Here is a 19,007-nt window from a genome sequence, read left to right as displayed (position 1 = left end):
GGTACTAAACTGGGTTGTAAATAAAAGATAATTAGGAGTGTAGTACAGAAACCAGGAGAGAACGGCAGATTAGTGGAACTGTGAATCAGTCAGAAGTAAGTCCATGTATACATAAAGAATACAGTATAGAAAAACAAGGCATTTCGAATCGGTGGGGGAAATGAATGAGATACCTGGTGAAAAATAAAGTAAGCGGTCTCCTTCAAAGCTCATACCAAAATCAATTTCAAATGGATTACAAAGTTCAATATAAAAAACCCATAAAGGTGTTAGAAGAGGGGTGCCTGGGTGGCCCAGTGGGTTAAGCTTCTGCCTTCGGATCAGGTCATGATCTCAGGGTCCTGGGATCAAGCTCTGCATTGGGCTCCGTGCTCGGCAGGGGGCCTGCTTCCCCCTCTCTCTCTGCCTGCCTCTCAGCCTACTTGTGATCTCTCTCTCTGTCAAATAAATAAATAAAATCTTTTTAAAAAGAAAGGTGTTAGAAGAAAAGTGAGAATAATTTTACAATATTGACATGAAGGGAGGACCTTTCTGCCAACAACAAAAACCATATACAGGTTTCTGACAAAAACAAATTAGCCTAGATATAAATTTGAAATATTTGGATTTAAAAAGGTGAACTGCCATTAAAGTCATACCATAGCCTTGGTTGGAGATTTTCTGTTATAAAAATGTCATTTCTCTTAAAATTAATCTGAAATCTATGGCAGAGTCATAGAAGCTGGAGTTTTAAATTTACCAGTGCAGGTTTTGTGAGATTAAGCTGGTGGACCTCATAAGACTCTTCTGGACTCAGAAAATAAAAAAGTTGGTTTGGTTATTTAAGACCTCTCTGCTCTAATACTCTATACTATAAATAGCTGTTAAATTGTAATAGAAAAATAGTGCATTGTAAATAGCTACTAAGCTTTAAGGAAAAAACTAGACTGTATTTCTGACTCTGCTCCGCTTGGTGTCACTCTTCATTCTAAAACAGAAACTTAAATTTTACTGCTCTGAGCTTCAGATCCATTTAAGTACTAGTTGATCAGAGCGATGAACCTGGAAGGAACCTCAGCAACCATCTGGTCAACCCCTATGATTTCAGAACCGAGTACCCTGAGTTCTGGTTCTGAGTAAGTTCCAGACTCAAGGTCCTTCATCACACTGACAGAAGCAGGATTAGAATTCATGTTTCCCAACTCCTAGCTTTAGTATCCTATCACATTATAAAACTAAGCTCTTTCGATTGATGAGGCTTTTGCTGACAGCTTAAAAAACTTCCGTGTGCTAACCTTTGTGAGTTTACTAGTCACACGGAGACAAGGGTGTGACCAGTCACTCTTCTCCATCACCTGTTGGTTCTCCAGGAGCCTCAGGCTTCCTGCTCACTCTGTGTCTGGCACATAATGTAGAAGTCACTCAGTAAGTGACTACATATTCAGATGGAACCCAAATATGACACGAATGGTATGTGTTAAAAACTTTCAGAAATGATAGAAACCGTCTATGTGATCTGTCCTCCCACCCTTTTAATTTTAATTGCAGAATCAAGATATCAAAATACATTTTTAAGAACACTGAAGTTAGGGAGTTATTCATAGTATGGTAGTAGAATAATTTGTCTTACTTCTTTAAAAGGCTCTGGTCTTTGTGAGTTAAGGAATTAAGTATTTTTTATGGAGTGACAGGCTTGAGAAAAGACGGAGACTGCAGTGGTTTACAGAACTACAAAGCTAAAAGGGTAGGAATCACTGTTAATTAAAGGTCACTTTGTAAAGCACTTACAGTAACTATGACATTAAAGTGTTATTTGAACTGAGCTTTTCAGGATTGAAGCTGGAGAAAATCAAGCAAACTTTTAAATTTTGTACTGTCTAACTTTCTGTGGCATATAAACTTGACTTCTGGTTTACACAGTTCACAAACGCTTTCTTTTGTAATCGAGACTTAAAATATTTGGAGGCTCCTAGTTGCCATAGAAGGAAATCTTTCAGGGGCTCCTGGTGGTTAAGCCTCTGAGTCTTGATATTGGCTCAGGTCGTGATCTCAGGGTCCTGAGATGGAGCTCTGCATTGGGCTTTGTGCTGGGTATGGAGCCTGCCTGGGATTCTCTCTCTCTTCCTCTGCCTCCCTCCTCCCCAAGCCCTCCCCCCGAAAGAAAACACACACAAAGAAGGAACTCTCACTGACAGATGAACACTTGGGCAGTGGAAAGTGTGAGTATGCTTAGTTTTGTTTCCTGTGGCTGGTCAGGAGTAGGGGCCTATGGAGGTGACTGGAAAAGTGGGAATGAGAGGAATCTTCCAGTTTCCCTGTCTAGTGAGACCCCCACTGAGGAATATGTGAAGTGAGAGGTGGTGAGGAGTCGGTAGTTGCAAATAGGCCTGTGATAGATTTAAATCATTTGGTTGTATGTTTCCCCCCAACGTAATTCACTTCTTTGGTAGAAGGTTTCTTTTTATGGAATACTGTGCTCCTTTCAGGCTGGCAGACAGTGAAAGCACACAGCAGCCCTGCGTACCCAGGAGCCCTGCCTCACTGAGCTAGACTCGGGGCCCGTAGCTCTGACTGCTGGGTCTGTGTCGTGGGCAGTAGTGGCTTTGGTTGTCTGGAGGAAACTGCTGCTGGCTGGATTTATTTTAAGAAATCAGTTGCTGAAGAAAAGTTTTAGCTTTATTGATGTAATTTCTTAGGATCTTTTCAAATTGAGGACCAAGTTTTCAGACTACTCTGAAGCATGCTGAGTTGGTCACTGAACAGGGCAAACAAAGCAGTTATTTGTTTATTCCGTTGGATACTCATCTCATCGGAATCTTGATTTTTTTTTTAAACATTTTATTTATTTATTTGACAGAGAGAGATCACAAGTAGACAGAGAGGCAGGCAGAGAGAGAGAGAGAGAGAGAGAGAGGGAAGCAGGCTCCCTGCTGAGCAGAGAGCCTGATGCGGGACTCGATCCCAGGACCCTGAGATCACGACCTGAGCCGAAGGCAGTGGCTTAACCCACTGAGCCACCCAGGCGCCCCAGGAATCTTGATTTTATATTAGTGTATCACACCCAGTTGTCCGGTGATTTTCTTCTAAACACTTGATTTAGGTCATTGCTGTGTTGGATTAGGGTGGTGAGGTATCAGAGTCACATGTGAGGGTTTTTTTAAAATTACATACTCTATATTTCCCTGTGATATCTTCTTTGAACTTCTCTTTATTTTAGGGGAGATAGAGGGAGAATGTGAGTCAGGGGAGAAGCAGAGAATCTCAAGCATACTCCACACTGAATATGGAGCCTAATGGGCTCGATCTTGTGACCCATGAGCTCATGACCTGAACCGAAATCAAGTCAGTCGCTTAACCCACTGAGCCACCCAAGCACCCCTGTTTTTCCCTGTGATTTTGATATACACCTTTCTCTCAGCCACCCCCACCAGCCTAGAGCCATTGTTAGAGTATCAAATCACAGGTTTTCAAACTTTTTTTTTTTTTTAAAGCATAGAAACTCTTCTAGCATGCGAAACAGTTAAATATCGTATGGGCTTCTCTGACTGAAGTTGGAGCCAGACCCCAGTGACTTGCCTGCACTCATGCCCCCTACCTCCTGGCCAGGTCTCTGAAAAGCAAGGAACATGCTGTATTCGTGAATGAAAATGAAAAAAAAAAAAAAAAACAACCTCTGTTTTCAAATGAAATGATTTGGACAGTACCAAATGAGAGGCAAGATGCCATACTTTTTGTCGTGTCTCCCCGAGAAATTTCATTTATTCTGGAAGCAGGTTAGTGTAGTTAAGGATAAACTGATTAAAATAAAGCATATTTGGAGGGAGGTAGACTCCTCATTTAATTATTCCCAGTCCAGTGTGACTTCCTCTGGGCTCTGTGTATAGGATGGAATTTCTGTTCCACAGTTTCATGAGGTGATAAATAGGAAGGAGATAATTAACTTCATTTCCATTTGGACAGTAGTCTGCCAGAAAATATAAAGATGGACAGGTAGTTGTCTACACCTAAAGATTCCTTTGCTTGAAGACAATATAAGCAAAACTGCAGATGTGGCCTTTGCAAACGGCACATGTCCAGTGTAGCATTTGACTCTATTTCTTCTGCTGCGCTGTCTTTCTTTGGGCAGGTGGTGGAGAAAACGAACCCGACGGAGCCGGTGGGAGTGGTTTGCCGAGTGGATGGCGTCTACCAGGTGGTGGAGTACAGTGAGATCTCCCTGGCAACGGCTCAGAGACGAGGCTCCGACGGACGCCTGCTCTTCAACGCGGGGAACATCGCCAACCATTTCTTCACTGTGCCGTTTCTGAGAGATGTTGTCAAGTATGCGCGAGACGGGGGCTTTTAAAATTTTTCTTGTACTGGTAATCAGGAACTGAGTCACTTGAGAAGTAGTAAGACACCCCAAGTCCAGATTCTACAGAATTCATCTTCTCCCCTGAGGATCACTTTTACCAAATGGAACTTTTTCTCACGTTGTAGTTGTTTCTTGGGAAGGTGCATTACAGGGGTAGATTTGGAGGACTCTGTCCTTCAGTGCTCTGCCTGCCGTCCAGAGCACCTCCCGTTTACTTCCTCTTCTCCCTCTGACTGTGTTAGGTTCTGGGGAAGCGGAGAGTAAGAGATGAAGTATGGTCTCTCTACCACAATGGGAAGCTTTAAGAAAAAAAGTAAAGATCTGCCCTACATCTACCGAATCAGAATTTCTGGTGGTAGATGCAGGTCACTGGTATTTTTGAGAAGCTGCCCAACAATTTTAGCCAGTTCCCAGACTAGCATTTAGGAACTAGTGCATTTGAGGGTCAGGAAAAAAGAACTTGAGCCCTGGATGGAAATTAGCATGGTAGGATAAAAGAATATAGTAAGAGCTACTTTATTCTGGAGGTCTGTTAAATGAAGGGCATTCTATCTGTTTCTTCATTTGATAGCTTTTAGACATTCACGATGACGATCTCCTTTTAAAACAAGTTACTTAGCCTTACTTTAGCATATTGACTCCAGTTCTGGAATATTTCCCATTCCACTGTGCTGTCTGTAGCCGTGCTATTAATGCATCCATAGTAACTTATTAATACTTTTCCATTCCACACTTTAGGGGCTCTCAGTTGGGAAAGTTGGGGCAAAGAGAACCATTTTCTGGAAGACAGGGGAATTACGGGAAAGACATTGGTGTGAGCTATGTGGTATATATTCTTTAATGTGGAGATCATGATAGGAGTTTTTAAAAAATATAAGGAGGTAAATTGGGAAATCTATTCATCTAATGTTTAAATACGAACCGAAACTTAACAGATGCACTTTGCTTTGAAAATCTTAGTACTGGTTGTTGATGCATTTGTTCCTGAGTGTGATTATCAGATTTTCTGGCATTTTAACTTTGGAAAGTGATTATATCTTTTTTTTTCTTCCTACTTAGTATTTATGAACCTCAGTTGCAGCACCATGTGGCTCAAAAGAAGATTCCATATGTGGATTCCCAGGGGCAGTTAATTAAGCCAGACAAGCCAAACGGAATAAAGATGGAAAAATTTGTCTTTGACATCTTCCAGTTTGCAAAGTATGTTCTGAGCAGCACCAGTAGGGTTAGAGACAGGTCTTGAGATGTTGCTTTTTACTCTGTTCAGCAGGGCACTGTTTTTAGGAGACACTGGGTCGCATATAGTCAGGTATGGCCTTCTGATTTGTGAGTGTCCTGTCTAGGCTCATTATCATTATCTAGTATGGCACCACCAGCCCCGGAGTGTGGTGTGAGTTGCCTGTGAGAATGTTTTCTTTAGGTCGGTTAGTCCATTATCTGAGTCCTGCAAAACTGAAATTTTGTTAAAATTGTCACTTCTTTTGGCTAAGAGACTAAAATGGTTGAGCTAGAGAATTGGCCCAGTTTGTATGTAGGATGCCTTCCTGACCTGTGCGTAAATGTTTCAGGGAACGTGGTTTTAGATTGTATAGCTCTCTGTCAAAGATCGCAGTTGGTGTTGAGGTATGTGTCTCAGAATTTGGCCAGTATGAAAATGCACAAGACAGATGAGCTGTGTAAGATTAATCTTGCCATAAGCATTTCTCAGTCATCCTTTTTTTACCCCTCCCCCAGAGCTGATTCTAATGTAACTGACATGAAGATTTCTGACCTTTCTGACTTAAGAGGAAGTGTTTTATAGTTTGGGATGAAAGTAATTTTCCATTTTGCGTTGGAGAAGGGAATTCCAACTTCGTTTAGTGCAGGGACAAGCATTATTCCGGCTTTCATCTGAGAGAATGCCTGTGACTAGGGACCAGGGGCTTAGCCCCGTAGAGAGGGGTCAGAGCCCCCGTGCTTGCAGTTTTCCCTCCTGCTAGAGCGGTCTCTGTGTGGTTCCACTCTAGGAAGTTTGTGGTGTATGAAGTGCTACGAGAAGATGAGTTTTCCCCACTCAAGAATGCAGACAGTCAGAACGGGAAGGACAATCCTACCACTGCAAGGCATGCTTTGTTGTCCCTTCATCACTGCTGGGTCCTCAACGCAGGGGGCCACTTCATCGATGAAAATGGCTCTCGCCTCCCAGCCATTCCCCGGTAAGTCAGTGTCACTTCTCTGGCGTGCGTCACTTTCTGGACTTTTCTTCTCGGACTTTTCTCCTCTCTCTCTGACCTATTCCTAGATCTTTTTAAAAAAGCATAGTACTGACGTGGGCAGTCCTGGTGTGGTATACCGACCGCCTGGTCCATTACAAAGAGAACGATCACTTTCCTTCCTGTTAAAGAGGAATCCCTTGTTTTGGACACACGTCCACCACGCCGTGGACGAGTCTCGCTGAGGAATGGTCAGGAGGGAATCCTGTTGGTGTGCCGTGCGGTAAAGGCCATCAGGAGCACACTCTCCCGGGCACTGCCACTCCGTTGTGTGTGTGGAACCCCCACTCCTGCTGCAGACCCACTGCCCCCAGGCCGCGAAGGAGACGCGGGCCCCTCGTCCTTCTTTCCATGGTGCTTTCATGGTTGCTGAGGGAGATGCTGGCAGGGGAGGGGAATGGCACTTATATTCCGGGTACTCAAACTTTAGAAATGTTTTGGGATTTTTAAAACTTAAAAAAAGAAGGTACTTCTAGTTATTTAAATCTGAGATAAAGCATTTTTAAGCTCAGTCTTCTCTTTTATGAGAAAACCTTTGTTGGCACCTAGAATGGCCCCCTTCTAAATCATTTGGTATTTATGTACTTCTGCCAAAAACGTTCTGGCCTATCATTTATATTCTTGAGGGTAGAATGGCGGGCTGCGTGCACTCAGACGCTGGCATGCCTCGGTCCGTGTCAGGGCCCTGGGCCTTGGAGCTCAGTGGCCCAGGACTGTGTTTTCCTGGGAAGGAGCCGCGGTAAGCGGCCAACAGAGCCGCTTCTGGGCTCGGTGTGGTCAGCAGCCCTGCTCTGTAGCATGTCATGTCCTCGTGCTTCATCGTTGGCCATTGAGTTTGTTTTTACCCTTCAGATTTCCTTTGCCAAGTTTATAATTTACCATAAATACATGCCTTTGCGGTCAAGTATATTTTGCAATTCATTTCATTGCTATTGTTTGATTTGTTTTCCATTCCCATTAATGCTTATTTGTTCCTACATAGCAGTGCTACAAATGGAAAGTCAGAGACCATCACAGCTGATGTCAATCTCAAGTAAATATCCCAGCCTGCCTGCAGTGCATGGTGACGGGCCGCGCTTCCCTCTGTACTAACTGGCATCGTAGTCGAGCGCTCTGCCTCTCGGTGGTCTGGGGGTGGTGGATGGCCGCAGCTTTGGGGGGGGCGGACTGTGCTTCCTTGGTGGCAGGTGTCTGTCTGGATGACATCAGTGTCTCGGTGCATGCTGGAAGTGGGAGCATGCTTTACTGAAGACCTGACCGTGGACGTTTCAGTCTGCAGGGACAGCTTGACGAGCGACAGGTAGGGTGTTGGGCAGGCTACAGGCCAGGGAGAACAAATTTGGATCCCAGCAGAAGCTAGAGGAGCATCACCTGTGGAAGCTGCGTCGTCCTGGGTTGGATGTGTGTTCACAGCAGAAAGGCTGACTGCCTCTGACATACCTGATGGCTCCTGATACGGAGGAAACGGCTCTCTTAATGTTTTCTCATACTAACAGCTCCCTCTTGGTGTTAGTTTTAGTCCGTCATTATCCTGCTCACAAAGAAGGAAGCTTTTTTTGTCTGAATGGCAGATAATTTTTAGCTAGAAGTAGCACCGTATCCTGTCTTACCTCAGTGCTGACAGAGTTTGAAAAAAACCATTATCCTTACAGCTAAAGAGACAGCTTGATGTTCTTGCTACATTTGAAAAGTTACTAGTTTAGTTTGAATTTTAAGTTTTGGAGATAATTTGGGAAATGTGTGCAGGGCAAAGGATCTGGAGATGGGAGTTACCTCAGAAGTAGAGCAGCAGGGATGTCATTTCCATCCCTGTAGTTTTTTTTCCCCCTACCTTTGCCACTCACTTTTGCCCCATGGAGAGAGATGCTTGTGGGTAGCGATGTTTCCCTGGTGTGGCCCTGTCTTATAGACAAGGAAGTGGACTTAGAGATGCGGGAGTTTCTCAGAGGAGCCGTAGGTGACTGTGGGCCTTCGTGCCGTGAGAACTGGATGCAGACTGCTTTGTTATTTTCTGCCCCTTCCATCATTTTAATATATGGAGGCAAGTTGCTTTTAGAATTTGAGAAATGGATTTTTGACCCCAAATTTCTCTCACTGAACCATGCTTTTAACCTCAAACGTGAAATAGTTTCTTAATTATGCAACTGAAATCAACATCCGGCTGTCTCAGGCAAGACACGAAGTGTTTCAGACATTCTTGTTTGGCTTCTCTTATTTAGTCCATACCCCTCGGTCCCCCTCATTCACTTCATTGTAGCCACCTGTAGACTAATTAAATAAATCAAAGTTTGGCCCCAAATGAGATCGCAGACTTAATTTCAGCAGGAATGATTTCTGTCTCTAAGTGATATCCTCGAGAGTAAAAAAAGATTATTGAAAAATGAGAGATGACAACGAAGTACTTTGTATAAAAGGGGGAAGAAACAGCTGGGAGATGATTCTCAAAGAGCGGAAGCAAGGATGCTGAGTTTTGACCAAGTGACATTATTTTTATTTTTTATCTCAGCACTTACAGACCAGTTAGTTACTGAAAGTCCGCTTGGCTAAAGAATTGGGGGATAATATGTTATTGGTTTAAGTTGCATATCTTCTGAGATTTTGCATTTGGTGACAGTAGCTTCTGTCTTCCTTCTGGGTATCCAACTTTGTTTATTAAGAGTGACTTTCTTAGTTTCTTGCAGTATCTTTGTGGTACTTTGACGAGAAGTTATATTTTAGGTCAGCCTTGTGTTCCTTGGGTTCAAATCCACCTTCTGATCCTGGCACAGCAAATCTGGGAGGGATTCTGGTGGGACTGGACTATCTTATCAGTGGACTGGGTCCTTATTTTTCCCATTTGGTTTAATTTGAGTCCAAGCTGCCCCAGAGAGTCTGGACCAGATTTCTTGAACTCTTTTAGAATCTGACACATATCTGGGCAGATGTGTGGCACATCTTTAATTTGTCTTTTCTTCAGGTTAGTCCGTTACCTGTCTGCCCCCGCATAGTCCATTTATTCATTCAGCCAACAGACGTTTGTAGGTCTGCTCACGGACCTGCACGTGCTGCTGGTGTCTGGGTGCTGGAGTAGCTTTCACAAGAGAAATGAGTCCTTTCTGACAGCCTGCTGGGAGGGCTAGATGCATGAAAGCCAAGTAACATCAGGCAGTATCTGTCTATGTGTTAATGTATGGTATAAATATCAACTTACTATGATTTAAGGGGCAGCGACTTGGCAGATAACTATTAAAGTTTTTTTATGAAGTAAATGAGAGCAGTCACTACAAAATACAACAGTGAAGGGAGGAAGGGGCTTGTGCCAGATCTTGGAGGAAGGCTGTAATTTGGATAGTCCAGATTTTTCTTTGACCATAGTTGCAAGTGACTTGGAATAATCCAAAGTGTGTGCAGCTGGTCTGTTTTGAGTGGAAAGTAGTGGGATAAGTAAGTGGGAGTAGGATATAGAGCACCTTGAATTTAAACTACCTAGTTCTGTTTAGAGAAGTTTGGGCATCGCTAAACTCAGAAGCCCTGTGATTTTATTGACTGCACCAAAGCCTCAGATGCATATTTGGTAAAACAAAGGAGAGCAATGGGTTGAGGCTGTAAGAGACTAATTGATTGTTTGTTTGTTTGTTTGTTTTAAGAGAGAGAGCGGAGCAGGAGGGGGAGGGGCAGAGGGAGATGGAGAATCTTAAGCGGGATTCAACGCCCAGCCAGCATGGAGCCCAATTCGGGGCTCTATCCCACGACCCCGAGTTCATGACCTGAGCTGAAATCAAGAGTTGGGCACAACTGACTAAGCCACCCAAGCTCCCCGAGACTAGCTTTTCTGTGCTCTATATCCTACCGGTGGAAAAAGCTAGAGGTCTAGTGCCTTTATGCATATTAAAAACATTATTTATTGACTTTTATATTAAAAACTTAGAGACTTTTAGAAACTCAGGATTGACTGGCCATGTATGTTAGAATGTGGCCTGGAGAGAGCAGATGGTGACTTTGGCCTTGCCTTTGCTTGGGTAGCATTCTGTCTTAGCTCTTTGAAAAGAGACTTTGGCAAAAGTAGCAGAGAAGCACTTTGAAACCTTGAATAAATCAGCTCAGCTAATCTAGGAGGTGTGGGTTGTATAGAAAATCTGTATTGGGAGATAACTGACCTTTAGAGCAGTACTGTCGGTAGAACTTCCCGTGGGGAAGGAAGTAATCTGTGGCTGCCGTCTGATTTGGCAGTTGCTGAGCACTTGAGATGTGGTTTTAATGACTGAGGAACTGAATTTTAAAATTTTTGTTCATTTAAAAATTCCTAATTAATTTAAGTTGAAGTAACCACATGTGGCCAGTAGCCAGTGTATTTTGGCCAGTGCAGTTTTAGAACATTTGTCCGTAGTAGTACTTACGCTCAAGGTTGGGGCTAGGATTGATGGGAAATAGGAAGGATTCACAGTACCTAGCAGTGGGCCTGAACTGTAGTTTATATTCCATAAATAGTCCACCCTTATCACAGTAAAAGTTGGAAATGATAAAAAATGAGATGTGCATTAGCAGATAAGCATATCAATATAGGTGAAGTGCTTTGAAGACCTACTGGTAATTATTGGCACTTGCCCCAAATAGTGTCATCTGGACCATGACAAATTCATGTTTACGTAATCTGCAGGGAATTTGGTGACCTTCAGGATAGAGGCTGTTTGTCTAACTGGGAGAATTTGATTATCTGCAAGCTTCTCAGAGGAAGGTGATGGTCTATACTTTCATTCTGGCAGTAACGTGAGAAGCAAAACCTTTAACATGCTTGTTTTTTTCTTAGCTTGAAGGATGCCAATGATGTACCAATTCAGTGTGAAATCTCCCCACTTATCTCCTATGCTGGAGAGGTAAGTTTGATTTGCTTTTTTCCCCTCTTTTTTTTAATGATAGGATCTGATCTGGAGACTGTTTCATATTTAAGTAGAGTTGCCTATTTCCCAGTCCTCTGCCCTGCTTATCCTGGGAGTGAGCAAAGAAGTTCATTTGTTCTGAATTTTTCTCTTTGAGAATTCCTGTTAATGGCTTTGCATCTGTCCCACAAGTAGTTAGTTGCCACAAATAGAGTGTTTCGTAATTTAATCCATTTCACTGACACATCAAAATGCAATGGTCTTTCAGAAAAAAAAAAAAAAAATCAACCTTGTGTTTTAGATAAATCAGCCACCTCTTTTTTTTTTTTTTTTAATTGAAATACAGTTGACCCACAATGTTAATTTCAGGTGCACAACATAGTGACTCACCAAGTCTACACATTCTGTGCCAACCACGAGTGTAGCTACCATCTGTCACCATACAATGCTATTACAATGTTACTGACTATATATATTCTCTATGCTGTACCCTTTGTCCCCATGACTTACTCATTCCATACCCAGAAGCCTCTGCCTGCCATGTTCCTTCACCCATTTTGCCCGTTCCCTTACCCCTCCCCGCCACCATCAGATTGTTCTCTGTATTTGTGGGTTGTCTGGCTTTTGAAAACAGGGTCATTTTTCCTCTCAAAGGGTTATTTTGTTCATATACTTGGTACTCTCACTTTTAAAACTGGGAGATTTAGGGGTTACTCTTCTAATATGGAATATTTTTTCTGGAGATCCTTGTCAGATTGCTTAATTTCAGCATCAGAGACAGCCACATTGCTTAGAAAGTTAACTCTCTTGGGTGATGGTTAACCAAAGAATGACTCACATCGTATTAACTTTAGAAATTATAATCAGAGTAATTTTCCTTTCTTTGTTGTTTTATGATTCTATAAATTGGTCATTAAGCCCAGTTTAAAAAGTATATGAAATAGATTTTTATTGACTCAGATTCTACATTTACACCCAACTTTTTGGCATCCATGCTTTCTATCTTCATTCTGGTCACGAAGACCAGCCTTGTAGGACTAGTGCCCACTAATTTTCTAGCTATGTTTCGTTTCATTTCCTCTGTTCTTTCAGGGAATAGAAAGCTATGTGGCAGATAAAGAATTCCATGCACCTTTAATCATTGATGAGAATGGAGTCCACGAGCTGGTGAAGAATGGTATATGAACCAGAAACCAAGTTCACCACAGTAAGAATAGCTTTTATTTTTGATAGACCAACTGTGAACCTCAGGACCTCTCCTGCAATACTCGTGTTTGAATAGCCACAGGGTTTCACCTTGCTTGTTGAACTCTTAGAACTACTCCATACTCCCTAAGATCCAGATGACCGAGCTTCAGAAGGCATTTTTATGATTCTTAACTCATTGAAGGTCTTATTTATATTTTTTAATTGTATGATTTTTTTTTCCAAGCCAAGGAAAACATTGGCCATCCAGGAAATTTCCTACAGCTTGGGTATAGTCAAGGTGTTCAACATCACCGTACTTAGAGCTGGAAACATTTGTTTTTGAAGTTGTACATAGTAATAATATGTCCTCGTTTGTGTGTGTCGAAAGGTTTCTATGGTACTAAAAGTTTGTTTTATTTTATCAGAAATTAAATTTTTTTAAGAAAATAATTGGATGGTAAAATAAACGTTTCTTCTTGTCTCTGGAGTGTCATTTGTACCTTGAGGAATTTATTCCACTAGGAAATAAGAAACTTGGGAGAAACTTTGAGATAGTATAAGAAACCAAATTGGCGCTCCAGGGAAATGATGGCCCCACAGGTTTTGAACGAATCCCTATATTTGGACGTTAGCCTCCTCTATCGCTTTATAACAGTGGCTCTGAACCAGAGATGATTTGCCCCTGCGAGAGGCATTTGGCAGCGTCACAACCAAGGTGGTGGGATGGTGGTTCTGACGTGTAACGAGGAGGCCAGGGTTAGTGATCCTAGACTTCCTGTGGAGCAGAGGGCAGTCTCCCGTAGCGAAGAATTCTCTGGCCCACACTGTCAGTACTGTTAAGGTTGAGAAACCTTGTTTTGTATCATTGGTTTATTCTCTCACCCAAATATTTGGTGCTACTTAGGAATTCAGAAGAGCAAAGTTCCGGCATTTCCCCAGGCAAGTTAATCACTCCCACTTCAGGTTTTCTTTGTTCATCTAGAGGATGAAAAAACAGAGTGGGGTGGGGGGGCTTCCTTAAAATATGTGCCGTAGATCGTTGGCCATTAGTAAGGGTACTCCATGTCTAAAAATAGAGTTTGCATGAAGATACTGAGTTTTATAAGTGCATTTTATATAGCATTTAAGTGTTGACCAAAGCATAACATTTAATATCTGGATAAATGAAAAATTCTAAAAATTATGTCTAGAGAAGAAATTAGTCAATTTTATCTTTCACTGACCAGTTGTCACTAGATGGAATGTTATAGGTGGGTGTTTCTTCTCTAAAAGTATACATTTTAAGGGTCACTTTTTTAAAAAGTATGATATTTGTACCTATCTAAATTTATTTTTTGTGCTAAGGTGTAGGTAGTGTGTCTAGCATATTTTCTCTTTTATTTCAATAACAGCCCAGTTTGCTGTTGTTGTTCATTTCATTTCTCAAAAAGACTTGTGAGGTTTGAGTTCCCCATCAGAGCAAGCTCCGAATGGATCATGAGGACAGAACCACAGGGTCGTAGCACCTGAACGGTACGCTTCATCTCCTTTTTCTGGACCTTCCTCTGCGGTTTCCCCACACCCCATCTTTAAGCTCCTGCCAACACCAGGAAGGGGAGGCTGGGTGGTGTGGAGTGGGGGTTGTGGCTTTGCTGGAGAGGAGTGGTGGCCCAGGCACGTTGGATCCAGTGAGGGTGGAGAGTCTGGGAGCCCGCGGCTGTGAAATTATGAGGTGGCAGCATGATGCACCTTTAGGAGTCCTTGTTAAATAACCATTCTAATTTGGAAAATACAGAATTGGGTAAAATGGTTATAAAAATATGAATTAGAATCATTTGAGAACAGTGTGGTGGAGTTTATATGAGAGTCAGTAATCTCTTTGAGTCTGGTTGAAATCACCCTTTAAATGTGTCAGGAACCTCAGTTTCCCTCTTGCTTCTTGAAATTGATCCAGTTTTGACATCTATAAAGGAATTACTAGGGACATTTACAGGAAGATGAACAAAAAGAATTTCATTTTCCAGTTTCTAGTCCTACCGTCCTCTAAAGTTTGGGCTGTTACTGGCAACAGTGTGGGTTCACTGCTAACCCCAGCTTGCTATCTGCAGTGTTTCCTCTTGATGATTCGTCATGGTGTGGTCAGATCTGTTATCCAGGTAAAATGAGGCAAAGAAAAATGCATAATCCAAGAGAGTGACTAAAACACCCATCAGTCTGTTGGCTTGGAAGTCTGTTTTCCTACTGGCTGAGACTGTTCTTGCACTTCATGGCCCTCTTGGGAGCCCCAGTTAGGAAATGCCTGTTGGGAAGTGATGGGGTGAGTCAGCCAATGGGGGCTGAGTGCTGATCACATGTGCGGCACTGCGGGCGCACATAGCCCTCTCTTCCACAGCCTGCATTCTGGTTCAGGGGATAAAATGAACCCACTTAAACAAGGCAAAGATAACTTAGTACTAAAATGTAAGGAATCAAGTTCAGTGGAAGTTAAACAAAGGCCATCATTATGAGCTGGAGTTCGGTAAAGCAGAACTTCTCAATAAAGAACCCTGTCATTTTGAGAGCAGAGCTACTATGCCTTTCTCAAATTAGGGTCAGAGGTTTATGTTCTAACAAAAAAAATGTACCTTAATAATTCTAACATGTAATATGAAAAACCATGTTTTGCTCATAGTAAGTGCTCAAATAATTGAGCTCTGATCTATTGGATTTGGTTGCCTTGAAGTCAGATGTGTATTGTGACTTAGATACGGATTATTAAAGGGAGTCTGGTTGTTGTGGGGGAAGGGCTACTTAGCAGCATCGAAGCTGCCAGGTGTTGCCCAGGTTGTGGGATCAATGAGCAGACCTGCAACAGTGATTTTCTGACTGTATCCCCCTGACTGGGTACATCAATGTCATCGGAAACTTGTTAGAAATGCACATTTGCAGGATCCTTGCATCACACATTTGTGAGTGAGGCCTAGAAACTTGTGTTCACATGAACCCTCCAGGTGATTCTGATGCACACCAAAGTTGGGGAACCACTGCTCTAAGAAGGCCAACCAAAAGGTTCATGGATGTTACAAAAAAGAGAACATACATTAGAGGAAAACAGGCCAGTGTTCCTGAAGCAAGGAATAGGGTGAGCTGGAAACCAAACAGGTATGTCTTATGTGAGCTTTACTCTTTGAAATACCGAGGCAACGGTACTGACGGCGGTAAGGGTGAGGATGGCACTAGCAAGACCTGACCAGCACGGTTGGTGTTGCTGGCACAATGGTATCTAAATCCTTCGGAGTCTCTGGATCTCTTGGAGCAGTTAAACCAGCACCCAGTTCTGGACATGGTGATCCTCAGTCTGGTGAAAGCCGGAGTAGCTAATTTTATAAACATTAGATGATTCCAGAGCACAGCTAGGAGAGAGAATCATGACTTGGTTTAGAAATCAGCAGCCAAGGATGATGGGGAAAGGAGTTTGGATGTGTTCTGGCTTTGAAAAATCAGACAAGGGAGGTGAAGAGTGGAGAGTGTTTCACTTAAGGAGAAGAGCACACACAGGGAAGGCGGCGGGGGCCTGGGTGCGCGCATTCTGGGGTTGAGTCCATCTTGTAAAGACCTCAGACTGCAGAAAGAACCACCCTAATTGGGCTCGTTCTAAATTGTATCCCCTCCGATTCATAGCATTTCCTACAGCTAGAGTGAGGGTGGTGTAGGGGAAAAGAGAAAGTTAATGAATCATTTGGCTTAAAAATAGGAATTTCAGGTTGAATGAGAAGTAAAAAGGAAAATGATGTGGTAAGGTGATGGCATGATGGGTGGCTTTTTCCTCTGTATTTCATAAATTTTTGGATGATGCATTCTTACTAATTTTATGATAAAAAGTTGTATTTTTCGTAAAGGCTCAAAGGATAAATAAACCAAGGGTAGTCACATTAACCAGTTAGGTGCAGCTGCAAGAGAACTTGGAGGTGAAATTGGCTATAGTGAGGTCGGGGGGAGGGGAGTGCAGATGTACCTTCAGACAATGGAATGTAGACAGGGCAGTGTTGGAGCAGGAGACGATATAGTCTTATATGCTGTTATCTCTGACCTTGGCTGCTACTTGGAGTGTCCTCAGTTGTGACCTATGATAATGTCTTAATTTGGAGGGACGTACAAAGCAAATATACTGTGAATTCAAGGTAATGTGCTTTGAGAGAAAGCCTTTCTGCAGGAGGTTTAACAGGAGTTCTCTGGTGGAATATATGAATTCAGGATTACGTTACACTCTCTTAAAGATGAGAGGCCCAAGAGGCTTGCCAAAAGTTCAGTGAGTCAGTGGTGACACCAAATATGTTTATATAGACAGTGTTTTCAAAGTTCTGAACCAAGTTAGAAGGACAACGTAAGAACAGAAAGTCTATTATTATAGTTTCATGACTCACTGTTTCCACATAAGTGCTCATTTCCATCTCGGTGATTCTACTTCTCAGGAAGTGTTCCTTTTCAGATTTTCTTCTACTGGGCAAGTTTTGTTTGGTTCTACAAAATGATGTGTAGAACTCATAATGTACATATTTTACACTGCAAAACAGAGTAACATAGGTGATGTGTAGGACATAGAAATGAGGCTTGATAAATTTCCTTTTTAAAGTTTAAAATTTCTCCTAATTCATATACTTCTAAAAGGTCTGAAATTCGACAAAGAGAGTAAATCTCATGAATATAACATAATGAGTATCAAGTAGAGATAACTGTGGCCAATATCTTAGGGTCCTTAACCATGGGCCAGGTACTGCTTGAAGCACTTTACCTACATCGTCTCATTTAATCCTTATTACTTCCTCTGAGGTGTGAACTTCTATTGTCTAGTCCAAACTAGTAAAAAGCTGAGCTGGAAATTGAACCCAAAGTCTGAATCCAGAGACCTGTTCTTTTTCATTTTTTTACTTAAAAATTTAAAATATATACAGTGGTAGAGAACATAATAATGACCTGTTCTAACAGCTAACATGGGCTAATCCTGTTTCATTTCATTCGCACCTCCAGTGCCCAATCAGTTCTGTGTGTTGGATGTAATACTGCAGTATACATCTAAGATAGAATCGTGTGTGTGTGTGTGTGTGTGTGTGTGTGTGTGTGTGTGTAGACAACTTAAAAACCTTAACAATTAATGATTCTTGAACATCATCTGCCCTGCACTGAATGTTTGTTACCCACCCCCACCCTGCCCCATTCATACGTTGAACTCTAACCCTCAATGGGCTATTAGGAGGTGGGGTCTTTGGGAGGTCATGAAGGTGGAGTCCTCATAAATGGAATCAGTGTCTTTATAAAAGAGACCCCAGAGAGCTTCCTTAATTGTTTCCACCATTTGAGGACACGACAAGATGACGACCGTCCATCTGTGAACCAGGAAGCAGACGTTCACCAGACACCAGATCTGCCAGTGCCATGATCTTGGGCTTCCCAGCCTCCAGGACTGGGAGAAATAAAGTTCTGTTTAGAAGTCACTCAGTCTGTGGTGTTTTTGTTACAGCAGCCTGAATGGACGCAGAAATCATCGAATAAGATCCAGCAAGTGTTCAAATGTCCCCGAGTTCACGTAAATTTCTTTTTTTTTTTTTTTTAAAGATTTTATTTATTTGCCAGAGAGAGAGAGAGAGAGAGAGAGCGAGCGAGTACACACAAGCAGGCAGAGGCAGCAAGAGAAGCAGGCTCCCTGCCGAGCAAGGAGCCCGATGTGGGACTCGATCCCAGCACCCTGGGATCATGACCTGAGCCGAAGGCAGCGGCTTAACCCACTGAGCCACCCAGGCGTCCCCGTAAATTTCTTTTTAATATCCATTTGAATCAGGTGTTAAAGTCCACATGTTGCCTTGACTGTTCTGTCTCTTAAATGTTTTTTAACCTGTGCAGGTCCTCCCTCTCTCTATATGTACTTATTTATTTGGAAAAACTGGTAATTCTTCCAGTCTTGTCTTAACAGATTTTGGATTTCATTTCCATGTTAACAATTTCCTCTATTTTCCGTATTTCTTGAAGACTAATTGCATCTGAGGCTTGATCAGATTCAGGTTCACTTATTTCCCCATAAAAACATTTTATAGATGGTTCTGTGTATTTCCTACTGAATCTGACTGTAAGGCATGTAAGTGTCTTGGTGCAACGAAGGTTGATTTTTTTTTTAAGTTTTTATTTATGTATTTGAAAGAGCGAGCACAGAGGGGAGAAGCAGAGGAGGAAGCAGGCTCCCCGCTGAGCAGGGAGCCCAACATGGGCCTTGGTCCCAGGACCCTGAGATCATGACCCGATCCAAAGGCAGATGCTTAACTGACTGAGCCACTAAGTCGCCCCGATTGGTGTTCTTAATGTAGGCCTGATCCAGCCATCATAGAGTCCCCACCAACCTTTCATCTGGTGTCTTAGCAACTCCTGAGG

General features: G+C 42.5%; 1 protein-coding gene across 2 annotated transcripts in view; it reads left to right on the top strand.

Moving 5' to 3' along the window:
• Positions 1-13,110, top strand: part of LOC111151096 (UDP-N-acetylglucosamine pyrophosphorylase 1) — a 37,489-nt gene extending 24,379 nt beyond the window's left edge. For both annotated transcript variants that reach the window (XM_022508867.1, XM_022508868.1), the window contains exons 6-11: positions 4,106-4,299; positions 5,393-5,533; positions 6,340-6,528; positions 7,568-7,618; positions 11,372-11,438; positions 12,534-13,110. In XM_022508867.1, coding sequence (XP_022364575.1) covers positions 4,106-4,299; positions 5,393-5,533; positions 6,340-6,528; positions 7,568-7,618; positions 11,372-11,438; positions 12,534-12,626 — 735 coding nt within the window. In that variant the 3' untranslated portion in view covers positions 12,627-13,110. The remainder of the gene's footprint in view (positions 1-4,105; positions 4,300-5,392; positions 5,534-6,339; positions 6,529-7,567; positions 7,619-11,371; positions 11,439-12,533) is intronic.
• Positions 13,111-19,007: the final 5,897 nt, after the last annotated feature.

This window comes from Enhydra lutris, unplaced genomic scaffold, assembly GCF_002288905.1.
Source record: "Enhydra lutris kenyoni isolate GAN:26980312 unplaced genomic scaffold, ASM228890v2 scaffoldscaffold25, whole genome shotgun sequence".
Lineage (NCBI taxonomy): Eukaryota > Metazoa > Chordata > Mammalia > Carnivora > Mustelidae > Enhydra > Enhydra lutris.
Note: the sequence above shows the minus strand (reverse complement) of the source record. Positions and strands in the feature narration are given on the sequence as shown.